The following is a 17,728-nucleotide window of genomic DNA, read 5'->3' on the forward strand; positions in this document are numbered from 1 at the left end:
CTCAGCCCTATAGATAAACATGTAAAGGTGTACCTGTGTGTTTGGGAACAGCACCTTCATTCTTTTCTTTCTAAAGGGGGTCAAGCTCAGTCTCCCTGTGAGAAGCCCCTCCCCCCACCCTTAAATATGGCCTCTCCCTATCCTGAATCCATATCAGCCTCCAGTGTGTGATGCCCCCAAATACTAGGGAGTCCAGAGACAGAGAGCTGTTAATATAGTGAATAAAGTTCCCCCTGTTGTAAAATATAAGGATATTATAAGTCACGAGGAGTTCCATGACCAGTGATTTTATACAGGTCATCATGTATAAATGACATCACGGAGATCCGTTTATAACTGATGACATCAGTGCCGGGCCACGCTGGGCAGGTGCCCTAGGCAGGCCTGGCACTCGCAGCGCCTGTATAGTGTGCGCGCATTTGCGTGCGCATGCGCGCATTTGCGCTGGCGTGCGCGAATTTGCGCATGCGCAGAAGCGCACAAAGCGCAAAAGTCGGCAAGAGAAGGGAACCGGACAATGGGGTAGGCGACAGAGGAGGTACGTGCCTGGCGCCATCCCAGCTTTGCGCCCTAGGCACGTGCCTACTCTGCCTACCCCTAGTTCCGGCCCTGCATGACATCACTGTTTATAAGGATATAATTTACAGGATATTAATGGCTTTTGCGTATTATATAGTGAATAAAGTACCCCCTCTTGTAAAATATAAGGATGTTATAAGTTACCGAGGCGTTTCATGACCATATAAAAGTACGAGGCCGAAGGACGAGTGTTTTTATACAGGTCATGGAACTCCTCATATTTTACAACTGGGGGTACTTTATTTATTATAATACACAAATTTCAGTGAGTCATGTGACAGAAATGACATCAGAACTCACCGTATATAACTGATGACATCAGAACTCACCGTTTATAAGGATATAATTTACAAGATATTCATGGCTTTTGTGTATTATAACCATATCTCTCTCTCTCTCTCTCTCTCTCTCTCTCTCTCTCTCACACACACACACACACACACACACACACACACACACACACACACACACACACACACACACACACACACACACACACACACACACACACACACACACACACACACACACACACACACACACACACACACACACACACACACACACACACACACACACACACCCACCCCCCCCCCCCCCCCAACCTCTCTGCTGGAAATCCTCACTTGCAGTTGGATCAATACATTCTGATGGGGGAACAATGGCTGCAAGTCCGGGAATGTGCTGTGAACTGAAGAACATGGCATTGGAATTTGGGGGGGTGACCCCCTGCCAGCATCTGTAGCCTGCAATGCACCAAGCAGGCATGGACTGGCAATCTGTGGGTTCTGAGGGGCTTCTGAATGGTTCCATAGAAAGTTACCATATAGTGGGCTGATAGGGGGCTGTTTGGGCCTCTGTGTACTTGGAATGGCAGGGCCTATTTTTAATCCCAGTCTAGTGCTGGCACCAAGGTAGGTCCGATGTGTATGTCTGTGACTGATCTTTCATATACAGCAATCTAAAGAATTCCTATAGCAATCTGTATTGCCCTCTGGGGATGCTGGGAATTGTAGTTGAACACCAGATTTGTACTCTGGATTTGGCATGCAAGCAGCTGTCTGTCTGTCCTGGAAACAACAGTCCCAGTTACTCACTGGCCTGTGTCCTACTTGACTGCCCAATCACTCACCTGCTACCTGTACCACCACCGCCAATTAATTTGTGTCCTAGGCCAATGCCTCGTTGTGGTCCCAGGCCCCCATGTTGCTGGGGGGATGCACTAAATCTGAAATATTTTACCCCTGGACATTAGATAAATAAAAAAAACTGTCCTTATAAGTTGGAGGGGAGGATGCTGGGAGCTGTAGTCCAACAACATCTGGGGACCCTGCAACAAAGCCCAAATGATAGGAGGAGAGCAATGTGAGTGCAATAGTGCAGCCCCCACATAGTCCCAAATGCTTTGATCAATGTAATTCGCTGATCGGCAGTGAGGGGGGGAAACATACATTCATACACTTCTCTCTTCTCCAGACTAAAGGGGAAGTCAAGTTGGGGGTAGGACAGAGTAAAATTTGGGATGCAGCAGAAGTTTAGTCTCACCCCTCCTTCCTGTCTCCCAGCAGATTGCAAGCGGTCAGCTCCAAATAACAGCCCCCAGCACTTCCCTATTTGCAAGCTGTCACATGGGTGGGGGCTCGTCCAGCCTCTCCCCCCGGACAGCTCTCGGGTTTCCCTTCCCTGCTCCGAGCCTGAGTAACTTGGTAACACCTCGGCCCCATTCATAAAGGGATCGGCTGATCAATAATTTAGGGGCAAAGCAGCAAGGTGCAAAATTGCTCACTGACAAGGGGGGGGCTCATCTGGAGCTGGGGGGCACTTACCCACAACAGGGGTCTGCCCGTTTTTCTCTAATTCTGTCTGGGTCCCTTGTGTGAGTGTGATAGGGACCACAGATTGTAAGCTCCTCAAGACTGATTCCATTTCCATTTATTCCATTAAATATTTCAACTATACAGAGAAAGTTAAACTCCAGATCAAGGGTCCATCTGTGGTTTCCTCATTCTGTATGTGCCCCTCACCTTTCCTTTAGAGAGAGGGGGAGAGAGAGGCTGCTGATCTCTTTGATAAAAGCAGTGGGAATTGTAGAAGTTGCCTGCGCCCCAGTTTCCGTGGCAGGAGACCTTTGTAAATAACTCCCTGCGTGCTACACATTTCATTTGGCAATTAACAGGCAGCGCTAGCCGGCTCTTACATTATATATAGAAGCTCAATGAGCCCCTATTTCCCCTGAGTCAGACTTGTTTTCTGGCAGAAACATAGGAAATAAATGAGGTTTATGAATTAATAGAAGGTATTAACTCTTTCCTCAACGCTGGGCTGCAAGGTTTTTATTTTAAGGCACAGTACAGACAGAGACCAGTGATGGGGTAGAAGGCAACAGATTGTGCTTTGTGTGGTGCTGGGGGTGCTTGCTTCTAATGCTATTGCCTGGTGAATCCAAGCAAGCACTGCGTCACTGTTCCACTGCAGTCCGGTTTCTGACTCTGCAGTTTCTTTCATAGGGGGTGTGGCAGGAAGTGTGAAGTGCATAAGAAAATCAGCGTTGTGCAATATGTTGGTGCTCTATTAATAGATGTTAATAATAATAATAATAATAATAATAGTAATAAAATCACGTTTTATTCTATTTCATGAGGGGATGTTGTTAACCCAGTACTCCCTGCCAGGGCTGGATTTACATAGCGGCCACCCCTAGGCGCGCTTTCGTTCGTCAACACCATCCCCTCCCTTTTATTCACTCAAATTTTCATCAGGACCGGAGAAATTGGGATTGGCCCACGGAAAATTTAAAAAACTATCGTATATCCTGTGCATCCCCAATGTTTCTGAACCAATGTGGGTGCGGTTGGGCAGCATGCCGCCCCCTAAAATTCTGCCGCCCTAGGCCGGGGCCTTGGTGGCCTTTCTACAAATCCGGGCCTGCTCTCTGCATCCTCTTAAGGCTTCCAGATATTGGTACTGTAGGTGCATAACAGCTGCTCTGCCATTAGTGATTTTGGATTTAACAGGGCAGAACCTTTGCTTAGACCTGCCCCCCTACTATTCCTGACTGTATGAAGCCACAGAAGATGCAGCATGATTCTTTGCTGCTCAGTGGTGTAACTAGATGATATTGGGCCCCACAGCAAATTAATTTTAGGGCCCCCAATATATGCAGAGATTGTCCTGTTCTACCAATATAGAAATTGTTCATTAATTGTACTACCTGGGCCCCCCATCTGCTTCCTCTGTAGTTATAATTAATAAACCAGGCTGCCTAGATTACTAGCAGTGTGCCCAGGCTTCCAGGCTCCCTGTACCGCCATTACCAAGACCACCTCTGTGCCAGCTGGGCACCAGACATAATGTGACTGGCGTAACAAGAGCCTTTATCCTAATCACTGGTGCCCTGCTGAAAGGGAAGCATGTCATATCCCAGGTAGCCAGGTGGTGGCAGTGTAGTACACATGCTGGACACAGAGTCCCTTGGCCAGAGCTGCCACGCTTGTTGCAATAACCACACTTTCTCATTGCTCTTAATAAAGGGCAGGAAGGCAGACTTTGATGATCCTATTCAGGTGAGTGCTGTATAATAAAGCCTGGCCCAATGTTACCAATTCCCTGTGCTGATACCATGCTGTGGGCCAGAGGTTCTTTAGTAGGTCCTCTGATTTGTTCTTTAGCTATAAGGTACAGAGTAAGTATGAACAGCCTAGGACAATGCTTAATGTATGAATTATGAATAACATGACCATTTAACCCTTTAAGTAGAGTCTAAAGTACCTCTGTCCTGGCGCCAAACATCCAAATGTTTCCCATTTTTTTCCTGGCATCATGCAGCCTGGACTGAGGCACTGGGCACAGAAAGGTTTAATTGCATATATTCACTTGTACCATGTGATGCATTGCAAAGATTGATGGGCAAGTGTGTGGAGCCTCTATATAGCAATAAACAGAAATAATGATTGCAGAAGGTGCTTTATATTTAGGGAAATGAGAACTGTTGATACCCCTGCTATTGCTCTTATTGAAGAGGATGATGTACAGAGAGATCCCATAATGGCAGCATGTACTAGTCTCAGGGGGCTGTTCCTGATGAATTGTGCTTAGTACAGGGGAATAACTATGCTGCCATAGTTTTAGGGGATCTCTCTGTACAGGCTATGAGCAAACTTATGGGGCTGTTCCTGCTGAATTGTGCTTAGTACAGGGGAATATATATACAAACAGTTTGCTCATAGCCTGTACAGAGAGATCCCATAAAACGTTCAATGAGGGGCCTTGACGTGGCATGTGAGCTTACATATTTTGGCCAAAGTGTGGTACTAACACCTCATTTTTTTGTAATAATTTTTTTTAAAGGCAAACTGTGCGCTGGCAAATTTTCCCTTTCTCTTTATGTACAAATATTGGCTTTTTATTGTTTGTAGCAGCTGGTCAACTCCAGAATGTAGGTTAGACGGAGTGCTGGCACATCGGTGTTTATAGCAGCTGGTCAACGCCACATCGTGAGTTAGATCGAGTGCTGCCAATTCCTTTCTATGTTTCATAAAACTATATTGACGGACTATCGTTCATGCAGAACTAGCCCAATTTGGTTTCAGAAGTTTATAAACGTCCGGCTCCAGCTCTCTCTGATGTTCCCAGATTACCTTCCTCAGGCCAAGCTGCCTCTCGTAGTCGTGTTCTGTAGGAAAGGAGCTCAAGTCATTTGGGAGATTCTGGGTAATGCGGCTCTATGGCGAGAAATAAATAGGCAGCAATTGCTTTCAATGGGACTCCTTATGTTTAATAAAGAGAGTCCAGTGCCGGGCGCGGCTCCTCGTCCCAGTTTTGTGGCCCTGGAGGATTGAATAAACAGAGCCCCAGGACTTGGCAATAAGACTGATTTGCCTCTTTATATAGACGTCTCCTCAGCTCCTGCTCAATGAAACCCCCCAAGCGCTGACTGCAATGCGTCATGTTCCACGCGCTGCAGGGCCCTTCAGGCACCCAAAGGGCAGACAAATAACTTCATAATCCGCCAGGTTTGAAAATCACAACTCAGAACAGGAAAGTTGAGGGCTCGGTGACTGATGCTCTCAAACACTCTCCCCGCGCAGCTTGTGGCAACAATGAGCACCACGTTTGATGTCAGGATAAGCCAAGGTGATTTCCTATAATAAACCAACGCACTGCCTCTTCATTCGATCTCAGGCGCCTGTTTTGTGTATTTAATGCAGAATTGTCATTTGTTACAACCACTTGCCCTTTAAGCTGCCATCAGAATGTCTCCAATGGGGCAGCTGATTGGGGGATTCAAGGGGTTCAATACCAGGGGCCCTTAAATACTACACTACTTCTCAAGGGCCCCCAAACTTTACCCTTGTCATGACCCTGTTACCTGTAAAGGCACCAGAGTGGTCTAGTCCCGCCCACTGCTTGAGTCAAACTGGGCGGGACTACACCACTCTGATGGCGGCTTAAAGCGTGAGCTCTGAGCAGGAATCACACTAAGGGGATTCTGTCATGCAGGGGTGCTTCGCCAATGAGGCAAGTTGAGGCTGTCACCTCAGGCGGCAGCGCCCCACTAGGTACCAGGGGCAGCAAAAATGCTGCTCCTGGTACTTTAAGAGCGAATTTCCGGGGGAGGGGGGGCAGCAGCCAGGATCGCCCCTGCTGTCATGATTTTTATGGTGTCGTTTTTATTTCTAAATTACAGTGTTTACACTGCAAATAATTCACTCTACAATATAACATTTAATTCCTGAACCAACAAGAATATTTTTTTTTAGTTGTGTAGGCGCCATCTCAGGTGATTTTGTCATGTGCTTTCAGAAAGAACCAGCACTTTAGGATGGAACTGCTTTCTGGCAGGCTGTAGTTTCTACTACTCAATGTAACTGAATGTGTCGCAGTGGGACCTGGATTTTACTATTGAGTGTTGTTCTTAGATCTACCAGGCAGCTGTTATCTTTTGTTAGGGAGCTGTTATCTGGTTACCTTCCCATTGTTCTTTTGTTTGGCTGCTGGGGGGAAAGGGAGGGGGTGATATCACTCCAACTTGCAGTACAGCAGTAAAGAGTGACTGAAGTTTATCAGAGCACATGACGGGGGCAGCTGGGAAACTGCCAATATGTCTAGCCCCATGTCAGATTTCAAAATTAAAAATAAAAAAATGTTTGCTCTTTTGAGAAACTGATTTCAGTGCAGAATTCTCATGGAGCAGCACTATTAACTGATGCGTTTTGAACTTTTTTCCCCATGACAGTATCCCTTTAAAAGATTCTCCATCCTCTTTAAGGTGACAGCTATAGGGTCACTAGAGACACCTTTATCTGTTGTATAAACACTGAAAATACATTTACGTTTGTTTTTTTGCCTTGAATAATTTATTTGCGTTGTGTTTTCTTATTATGTAAAGACTATCTGCATAAGCACAATTGATTTTAACAACGTTTTTTTTGTTTTTTTGTCTTCCAGTGGTGGCGCTCTCTCAGCCGATGTTGTAAATGCCCAATCCGTGGAGACCTCTACGAGCTACGGCATCAGAATTATGGGCACTGAAGGCTTTCTGGCGCATCTCCGGGGTCTGAAAAGTGTCGAGGTGAGGGCCAATCTAAAACAAGATGATAAGTGGCATTAGGGATCACTGCTTAAATGGAACAATAGCTTCTGCCATTTAGCTCATAGTATTTGGGTGTAGCTTATTGTGAGCCTAGAACATTCCTTCTCTGTATATTTGTATTTATACATATGGGAGGAGGGAGGTGCTATATCGATTCCCTTAGACAGTACAGTATGAGGATATAGCTTATTGTGTGCCCAGAACATTCCTTCTCTGTATATTTGTATTTATACATATGGGAGGAAGGTGCCATATTAATTCCTTTACACAGTACTGTATGAGGGTATAGTTTATTGTGTGCCCCGAACATTCCTTCTCTGTATATTTGTATTTATACATATGGGAGGGAGGTGCCATATTGTTTCCCTTAGACAGTACAGTATGACGGTATAGTTATTGTGTGCCCAGAACTTTCCTTCTCTGTATATTATTTGCTTTAGACATATTGGACATAAGGAGCTGCCATAATGATTGCAGTACAGTGGCCTCAAATGCTGTATGAGAGAGGCCCCATGTGTGCCCTTTGCTGGGAGGGTACAATAAAGGCATTGCTGTTGCCGAGTGTAACACTCACCCCCCTCCCCCCCCCCCCATCGCTATGCACACAGATCGCAGACTTGTCACGGCGGGTGCTGACACATAACTTGTGAGCGTCTCCCCTTTTTTTGGTGGATAGTTGTGAGAGCATGAGAAGTGGGAAGAGAAGAAGGGAAGGAGGCAGAGGAGAATGAGGGGCCCAGCTCATGCCTCCAATTAAATCAAAATTGTTTGTTTTTAATAGCCTTTTACAGTGACAAGTGGCCAATCATTCGGCAGTGTGAGCTGTCAGGAGCCTCAGAAAATCCCTGCTTGATAATGCCCAACGCTTCCAATTAGGAGCAGAACTTCTCCCTGTGCCTCTGCTATTCCCCAGCCGCCCTCCGGGGCCCTCGTCTGCCTTTCTTTCCCCCCAGCCACCCGCTCCTGCTTCTCCTTCTTCTCCCGCTTCTCCTTTTTCTGCTCAGCGCAAATTATTGACACAAAACGCCCTGCGTATTGATGGTGGAGGCGCCTGGTCCGAGCCTGTCGGGTTTAATGAGGTGATGGAACTTTCTGAGCTCTGCGCTAAATTCTTTCTTGTTTGACAGCTGCTCGGCACAAGCGCCGTGTTGACCTCATAAAACATTTAGTGCTTCTCATTATTTTCTGTCAAGTCTTATAGTAATGGTTCCATCCAGTCATTTGCATCTCACTGTCTGTCTATCTGTGGGGCTCCTCCTCCTGCTGTTGCTGGGTTTCTGGGAGACAAGTCAAGTTGTCCCTGGAATATACCATATGTCTTTCAAGGTGCCAGGTTGTGGTGTACTGTCTACCAGTACGACATACAAATATGCAGAGATGGAATGTTCTGGGCACACAATAAGCCATAACCTCACACTGTACTATCTAAGGGAAACAATATGGCACCTCTCTCCTCCCATATGTTTAAATACAAATATACAGAGAAGGAATGTTCAATAACATTCAATTCAATGTACAATAAGCTATACCCTCATACTGTACTGTCTAAGGGAAACAATATGGCACCTCCTCCCATATATATATATAAATACAAATATACAGAGAAGGAATGTTCTGGGCACACAATGATCTATACTTTCATACTGTACTGTCTAAGGGAAACATTTTGGCAGATTCCACCCATATGGATAAATACACAGAAGTAATGCTCTGGGCACAGAGAAGGCAGTGTGGGTTTTACCCACTTTTTCCGTGACATTAGTGTAGAACTGTAAGACAGAGACAGACCCAGGGTTTTATTTGGTTGAATGCCAGTATTGTATGGGGTGCCGTTTGTCCCAAATACATTCTGTATACAAAACTATCCCTAATACACAGAATGAATGTCTCTCATGTTATATAAGTATTTGTGACCATACACAGAGAAAACAAATATACAAAAGACTTATTTCTATTAAAGAATGAAAAACAAAATCTGGTTAGTGCACAAAAGGATGTCATTATATCACAAATACCATTCTGTACATTTTAACAAGCAATCTGTCTCACAAATGTATAACCTCCATGTAACAGACACACTTATGTGCAAAGTTACTTACAGAATGAATTATGTAAAAACAAAGTTGGACATAATATATAATAGTGTAACTAACTAGTGCTTGTCAAGCTAGATTTGACTGACAAAATAGATATCTGCGACAGAAAGCAATATTTTATAGCACAGGATTCATTCTTTCCACAAAATGACAGTTTTGTTTCACAAAACAGATAAAATAACCATTCTGTGAAGCAACACTGTCAGTCACATTCCTGAACCAATAAGAACAAAGCTTATTGCCATATACAAACAAGATGAGAAGTGGCCAGCTCTGCTCCACATGGCTAAGGCAAAGTATCTGACCTGCTATAGAGGGCGCCCTCTAATGTCCCCTGTGCTGCATAGTAATAAACATGAACAAACCTTTCCTAAAAGAGCTGCTGTTAAACACTACAGGTTCATAAATGGAAGTTTTTACAAATGGCTGAGAAATATAATGCTGCACTTATAATGATTGTAGAGAAAGAAAAGTATGCAAAACATAAATATGATCATTTTAGGTGAAATAGCTATTCTTATTATAGTAACCTGCTTGTGTGGCCATTTTGGTTAAGGGCATTCCTGCTGTTTTGCCATTGTCTTATGACTCACTCCTGTTCCTCTTCCTGTCTAAGCTGAGAGCAATAATGGGAAAGGCCACACCCACCTGCAATGTTGTATTAAATGTACCAGAAGTTACTGTGCTTGTCTGGCTGCTTTGCATGACTCTCAGAGTCAGTTATAAGTTTTGTATATGATAGTTAGACTCCAATGTCTCCTCCTAGTTGTAATCTTGCATTTTGGAAATAAAAAGAAAGACAAAAAATTTTTTTGCATGTAGTGCAGCAATTTTTTTGACCACACCCATTTTATGGCCGCATCCCCTAATTACCATGTTCATTTTACAAAGTTTGGCAGGTTATAAAAATGTGAAAATATTTCTCCTTATCTAAACTGTTACTTATTTTCTTATCTCAAAATTGTTATAAAGCATCTTAGTTGCACCTGTTAGCTGTACTGGCCTCTCTGCCAAAAGCCAATTAAGTTAGAAACTTTGTTTCTTTTTCTGGCTGTTCAGTGCAGAGAAAAGAGGGACTTTCCAGTTAGGGTTGCCACCTTTTATAAAAAATTTTACCGGCTGCTGGGGGCGGGGCCTCAAAAGGGGCGGGTGTGACATCAAAAGGGGCAGGGCGTGATGTCAAAAGGGGCGTGGCCACGTGACGGAGATCCGCGGACGCTAGAAGAGGCAAAAAAAAGGTAAGTTGCAGGGGATTGGGGGCAGGCCGAGGGCTCCTTTTGATCGTGTTACAAATTTACCAGCAGCTACATTGCCGGTAAATTTGTAATACCGGCCCCGGCCTTGGCAGGTATTTTACCGGCCGGGTGGCAACCCTATTTTCAGTACAAATGAGGTTGAGCTGTCAAAAGAGGGACTGTCCCTCTGAAAAAGGGACAGTTGGGAGGTATGTGCACATGATCAGTCCCAAGTCTCTGGCTAAAGCTATTATGTAGTAGTTGAACTATAGCTAGACTACTACAAGCTAACTGGTGCAAGATTACAGCTAGGAGGAGACATTGGAGTCTAACTATCATATACAAAACGTATAAAGGTGGCCATACACGGGCCGATAAAAGCTGCCGACAGAACGAGTCGGCAGCTTATTGGCCCGTGTATGGGGGCCCCCGACGGGCTTCCCCGATCGAGATCTGGCCGAAAGTCAGCCAGATCTCTATCGGATGGGATTAAAAATCCCGTCGGATCGTGGCCGCATCTGTTCGTTGATGCGGTCCCGCGATCCGACCGCCCGTTTGCGTTCGCTAGGATCCGATCATTGGGCCCTAGGGCCCACGATCGGTTCAGCCCGATATTGCCCACCTCAAGCTGGGCATATCGGAGGGAGATCCGCTCATTTGGCGACATCGCCAAACGAGCGGATCTCTCCATGTATGGGCACCTTAAATGTCTCTGAGAGTCAGGCAAAGCAGCCAGACAAGCACAGTAACTTCTGGTACATTTAATACAACATTGCAGGTGGGTGTGGCCTGTCCCATTATTGCTCTCAGCTTAGACAGGAAGAGGAACAGGAGTGAGTCATAAGACAATGGCAAAACAGCAGGAATGCCCTTAAACAAAATGGCCACACAAGCAGGTTACTACAATAAGAAAAGCCATATCACCTAAAATGATCATATTTATGTTTTGCATACTTTTCTTTCTCTACAATCATTATAAGTGCAGCATTATATTTCTTGGCCATTTGTAAAAACTTCCATTTATGAACCGGTACTGTTTAACAGCAGCTCTTTTAGGAAAGGTTTGTTCATGTTTATTACTATGCAGCACAGGGAACATTAGAGGGCGCCCTCTATAGCAGGTCAGATACTTTGCCTTAGCCATGTGGAGCAGAGCTGGCCACTTCTCATCTTGTTTGTATATGGCAATAAGCTTTGTTCTTATTGGTTCAGGAATGTGACTGACAGTGTTGCTTCACAGAATGGTTATTTTATCTGTTTTGTGAAACAAAACTGTCATTTTGTGGAAAGAATGAATCCTGTGCTATAAAATCTTGCTTTCTGTCGCAGATATCTATTTTGTCAGTCAAATCTAGCTTGACAAGCACTAGTTAGTTACACTATTATATATTATGTCCAACTTTGTTTTTACATAATTCATTCTGTAAGTAACTTTGCACATAAGTGTGTCTGTTACATGGAGGTTATACATTTGTGAGACAGATTGCTTGTTAAAATGTACAGAATGGTATTTGTGATATAATGACATCCTTTTGTGCACTAACCAGATTTTGTTTTCATTCTTAAATAGAAATAAGTCTTTTGTATATTTGTTTTCTCTGTGTATGGTCACAAATACTTATATAACATGAGAGACATTCATTCTGTGTATTAGGGATAGTTTTGTATACAGAATGTATTTGGGACAAACGGCACCCCATAGTATTGTAGGTAAGGTTCTGATTGGCAAGACTTTACTAGGCCTTGTGTCACTGCTTGGGGCTGCAGAGGGCAGTGACTATTCTAACTTTACCCGTATTTAGTAACAAAAGGTTTCTGCCTATTGAAAATCTTATTCAAAGCAACGCCCCAATATCCATTTATTAACTTTCATTACTATTGCCTGTCTCTATCCCTTTCTGCTCTGTGCACTGCTGCTTCTGACTCCTGAAATAGTGTAGCAGAAGCCAGTTCAAGGGGAATGGACATGTGCTACATTGTGGGAAGAGTCAGAAAGGGACAGGCAGACAATAGCAGTGACACATAACAATAACCCCAGTGGGAACGAGGAATGTGGATATTTGGGAAATTGCTTAGAATTAGACTTTCTTTCATTACATCACAAAACTGATGTTGAGTGGAGTTTCCCTTTTATATTTTAGTGGTACCTTTTGCAGCAATCACAGCTTGATGTATTTTGGGGTAAGAACGCAGCAATGCTGCACAGAGTTGGGGGACATTGTGGCCCATTCTCCCATTATTCAGGTTGTTGGGGTGACACTTATTGGCCATTGCAGGACATGCACCCTGTAGTTCTGGAGCTGCCTCAGTGTTACTGGGACTTGGGTTTCCTACTCCAGCTCTGAAGCCTACGGTGTCCTTGTTTCCTGCTTACACCCACCCAAGTGGGCAGAACTGGGCAGTAATTATAGGGTTCCCTTCTGTATTAGCCACACTGCATGCAATCTAATTGCATGGGAATTGGTCAATGTGGCATTCACATGCCCAACAAATGCCCAAATCAGGGTGCATGTGACCCACTAAATGTCCTCTACAGGAAGCTGCTCCTCACATGCAGATGGATGGAACCCTCCATCGAGGAGATGCCATGGAGTCCTTGGCGTTGATTCCGGGAAGCTTTGGATCAGTCCCCAGTGGTGCCATAAGTGACAGCCATAATGTATACATATCCGGGGGGGGGGGTATGTGACAAGGGTTGGGAATAAATGGTACTGGCCCACATAGTAGACAATCCATCCATCTCCCAAATACCCTGAGGGGCTGGGGATCCAACACATGCTCAGTCACCAGTTACTCCTGGGATGCATAGGTGCCTCCCAGGTGTCGCTGGTCAATCAGCAGTTTATTTATGGGAAAGGACTTTATGGCAGTGACTGACACAGCGGCTTTGCGACATCAAATCAAACGCAAGGTCAGTGTCAAACTGAATCCAGGTCAGTGTGTGTCTCTGAGTATTAGATTGCACCACTACCATTTATCATCTCCCTGTTCTACACACAGTCCAACACCCACACGGACCTGCCTTTACTGTCCACCAATGGCACCCAGGGTGCTGGCAGCATGGGCACAAAGCATTCTGGGTACACAGGCCAGTTTTTGTACAGTTCAGTTTATCCTACTTCTGTCTCTATCGCTCCCTACATTTCTACCTCTATCTTTCTCAGTCTAACGCTCCCTCGCCTTCTCTCTTTTTCAATCCATCTCTACCTTTCCCCCTTTCTCTCTCTCTCTCCTTCTATTTCTCACTCTCTCTTTCTTAATCTATCTCTCACTATATTACTTCCTCTCTCTTTCTCTCTCTCTCCCTCTCTATCTTTCTCAATCCCTCTCTCTTTCTCAATTTATCGCTACCTACCTCTCTACTTCCATCTATCTCTCCTTCTGTTTCTCAATCTCTATACCTATATGTCTAGCTCTACCTCTCCCTCTATCTTTCTCAATCTATCTCTACCTCTAACTATCTCTACATACCTCAATCCCTCTTTTTCTCTCATTCTATCTCTACCTCTCTCCCTCTATCTTTCTCAACTTTCTTCTACCAATCTATCTCTCCCTCTCCTTCTATCTCTACCTCTATCTCTCTTTCTCATCTTTACCTATCTCTCTACTTCCATCAATCTATCCCTACCTCTATCTCTCTTTACCTGTCCCCCTCTCTCTAACTCCCTTTCTATCTGAATCTATATCTATCTCTCTATCTTTCTCAATCTATCTCTCTCAACCTTTCTATATTTACTTCTATCATTCCCTCTCTGTCTTAATCTATTCCTGTCTCTCTTTCTCAAATCTGTCTCTACCTTTCCCTCAATCTATCTCTACACTATCTCTACACTCTATTCTTCTCAATCTAGCTCTACTTCTCCCTCTCCATCTGTCAATCTCTCTCTCTTTATAATCTGTCTCTTTCACTCTACCCCCTCTTATATCTATCTATCTATCTATCTATCTGTATCTCTATATCTTGCTCTCTCCCTCTCTAGCTCCTCACCTTTTTCTCTACTATATAGATAGCTATAGAAATATGAGAGAGAGAGAGAGAGAGAGAGAGAGAGAGAGAGAGAGAGAGAGTCTATGTGTGTGAGTGGTGTTTACGCCATAAAAACCATCACAGACATTGATGTGTTTTGATCATCTAGAGACTGTCATCAGGATAGGATCACATACCTTAAATATCCCAGTCATCACTCCCACAAGTAAACCATATGGAATATATCATATTGCATTATATAAAATTACTAAAGTGTGTTGAGCAAAAACAATAGACTATATATGACATTTAATAGACACTCAAGGTCCCTTCCCAAAGACTATTATTCCCACTGCTACTATAGGCACCATCTCTCCCCACTATACCTGCTATCCCACAGTCACACTCCCTTCCCAGAGACTATTATCCCACTGTTACTATAGGCACCATCTCTACCCACTATACCGGCTATCCCACAGTCACACTCCCTTCCCAGAGACTATTATCCCCCTGTTACTATAGGCACCATCTCTCCCCACTATACCGGCTATCCCACAGTCACACTCCCTTCCCAGAGACTCTTATCCCACTGTTACTATAGGTACCATCTCTCCCTACTATACCTGCTATCCCACAGTCACACTCCCTTCCCAGAGACTATTATCCCACTGTTACTATAGGCACCATCTCTCCCTACTATACCTGCTATCCCACAGTCACACTCCCTTCCCAGAGACTATTATCCCATTGTTACAATAGGCACCATTTCTCTCTACTATAGCTGCTATCCCACAGTCACACTCCCTTCCCAGAGACTATTATCCCATTGTTACAATAGGCACCATTTCTCCCTACTATACCTGCTATCCCAAAGGCACAGTTCTTTCCCAGAAACTATTATCCCACTGTTACTATAGGCACCATCTCTCCCTACTATACCTGCTATACCTGCTATCTCACAGCCACACTCCCTTCCCAGAGACTATTATCCCACTGTTACTATAGGCACCATCTCTCCCTACTATACCTGCTATTCCACAGTCCCTTCCCAGAGGGTTGCTTTAGGGATCATGCTTGGACCGAAGTGCAACAGGGATTTGAGGCCTAAGGCAATAAGCCTTCTTCCCCGTTCCTTGGTAGAGACAGCTGTGTGATCGACCCATTATAATACCATTTAAAGACTGTGCTGTACAGCAAAACTACAGACTTCCCTTCCCAATGTCATATTTGTGCCAGTGAGGTCTGTCCCGGATGCTGAGCTGTAGCGTGTGTGTGTATATAATAAGGCAGATGGACACATTATTCTCTCAGCCTGACAGTTCTCAGTCCCTTTCCACCTCTCTATCCTTCAGTGCAGAGAAAGCCAAGTGTCTGTATCGTAGCTCTTGCCTGAAGCCAAATCTTGGTCTCCCCACCCAGGCCGACCTTTCCTCCTCAGTGGAAGACACTTGGCTTTTTCACATGTCACAGCTGCTTATTGGTACAAAGGAAATGCCCTCGCTGTACCCACCTGACACAGAGCAGTAGTCAGACTGAGCGGTGCCTGATGCCCATGACGGGCAGATGTATGTGAGCGGGTTGTGTATACATCTTGCTCTGACATCTCCCCTGACTTCCTCAATCTGTTCCCTGCTGCCCACCTCTGTGTTCAGAGCACTTCATGCGGCAGCAGTGGCATCTCCTGGGCAAGTAAATGATTACTGACATATGTTAAAGGTTCATGTGAAGGTGGCACGTTGGCTGGGGAACGGGCTCTGTGCTTTATCAAGGAAAGCAGCGCTGTCAGATCCACCTTCACTTGCACCGAGTGGAGAGAAAAAAAAACGCCAGCTCCATAGAAATCGGGGGAATAAAGTCACAACCCGCGGGGATAGAAAATTTGGCGCAGGTGCATGATCGATAGTCTCTGCTGCGGTGGATTGGCTGTAGGAACAGCAAGGTCATTTCCCACACACAATGTCTGTAGCTTTTTCCAGCAGTTGAAAACACAAGGATGACGATTAGGGGAAGAAGACATAACTGTTTGATGCCAGCTCACCCCCCCCCCCCATGGGACCAGGAGAATATGATCCAACCAAGGCACAATTACAGGATCATTATCACTCTAATGGCAATTGGTTGGATGACATGGTCACGGGTGAGTAATAGGGTTTCACATTCAAACCTAAAGGTGCCCATATACATGAGTCTGGCCAATATGTTAGTGCCTCCTCGTGCTGATGTATTGTCATCATCTGGTGGGAAAGTTAAAGGGGCAACAGGCTCTTCCCACTCCAATGAGCTATAAGTGTTTGGGGTACTGACCATGGAACACAAGATAGCTGATGGTCATTCAAGCTAATATAGTTCCAACCAGAACCACAGGTGCTGCTTGCCTTTAAGTATAATAGAAACTCCTGTCACTGCTGGTTCAGACTCTAGAGTGCAGTTTTTGGCCTGGACAAGCAGTGACAATTCTGCTCAATGGCAGGCAGCACTGGCAGTTTTTGCCGCTTCTCTGTTGCATTAACCTTACACTGCACTTAGGGTCCACCCTGTTTCCAAATGTCCCAGCACAGTAGTGTCACCCATTATAATCCATGCTTTGCATTATTTCGGCAGTGTACCTTCTGGAAGCGAGGCAGGTGCCAAAGAGGAGCCGGGTCTTCAGGAGGCTGATATTTGCGCAGCAGCGTCGTCCGTGTGCTCTGCACTTTGCTTTTCTTGATCTGCGGAAGGAAAAAAGTCATCATCAGAGCAAAGATACAACTTCTGGTTATCAAACTGCACAATCCCTGGTATGGGGACCCCCTTTCCATTTGTCCCCAGCAGTTCCCCAATTTTTGTGTGTCAGTGGCACTGCACATGCTCCGTGAGCTCTGGACTAAGCCTGAGAATTTAAGATGAGGGTTTGTTGGGAGACATCAAAGAGAAAGTGATTTCAGCTCTCATATGGGTGCTGCGTTGTCCAAGGGTGACAAAGCGCCCATTCTTCGGTGTACTTGGGGTCGTACAGGGTCGTAACATGCCGCATTTCTCCTTTGTTAAACTTTACTTCCCTGGGCACGTTGCATGCTCAGAACTGTTGCAGTGATTCCCTATTATTTAAATGCATTTCATCAGTTCTAAGCACTGTGTGGCAATAGAGTTAACAGCTTAATCAGCATGACAGCTCCCACGTATTATATATATATATAGTATATATATGTGTATTTAGCAGGTGCATGTAGAAATCAGAGGGAGAGATTTTTACAGAAATCATTTCCATCACTCCTCTATT

At 44.8% G+C, this 17,728-nt stretch overlaps 1 protein-coding gene across 1 annotated transcript in view; it reads right to left on the minus strand.

Annotated features, from left to right (window-relative positions):
* Window positions 1-6,916: 6,916 nt before the first annotated feature.
* LOC108699933 (cilia- and flagella-associated protein 77) overlaps window positions 6,917-17,728 on the minus strand; it is a 65,489-nt gene continuing 54,677 nt past the window's right edge. Inside the window, exons 6-7 of the mRNA XM_041575030.1 lie at window positions 17,076-17,177; window positions 6,917-7,162 (exon numbers count right to left, since the gene is read on the minus strand). Of these exons, the coding sequence (XP_041430964.1) occupies window positions 7,040-7,162; window positions 17,076-17,177 (225 nt within the window). The 3' untranslated portion in view covers window positions 6,917-7,039. The remainder of the gene's footprint in view (window positions 7,163-17,075; window positions 17,178-17,728) is intronic.

The sequence above is a fragment of the Xenopus laevis genome, chromosome 8S (assembly GCF_017654675.1).
Source record: "Xenopus laevis strain J_2021 chromosome 8S, Xenopus_laevis_v10.1, whole genome shotgun sequence".
NCBI lineage: Eukaryota > Metazoa > Chordata > Amphibia > Anura > Pipidae > Xenopus > Xenopus laevis.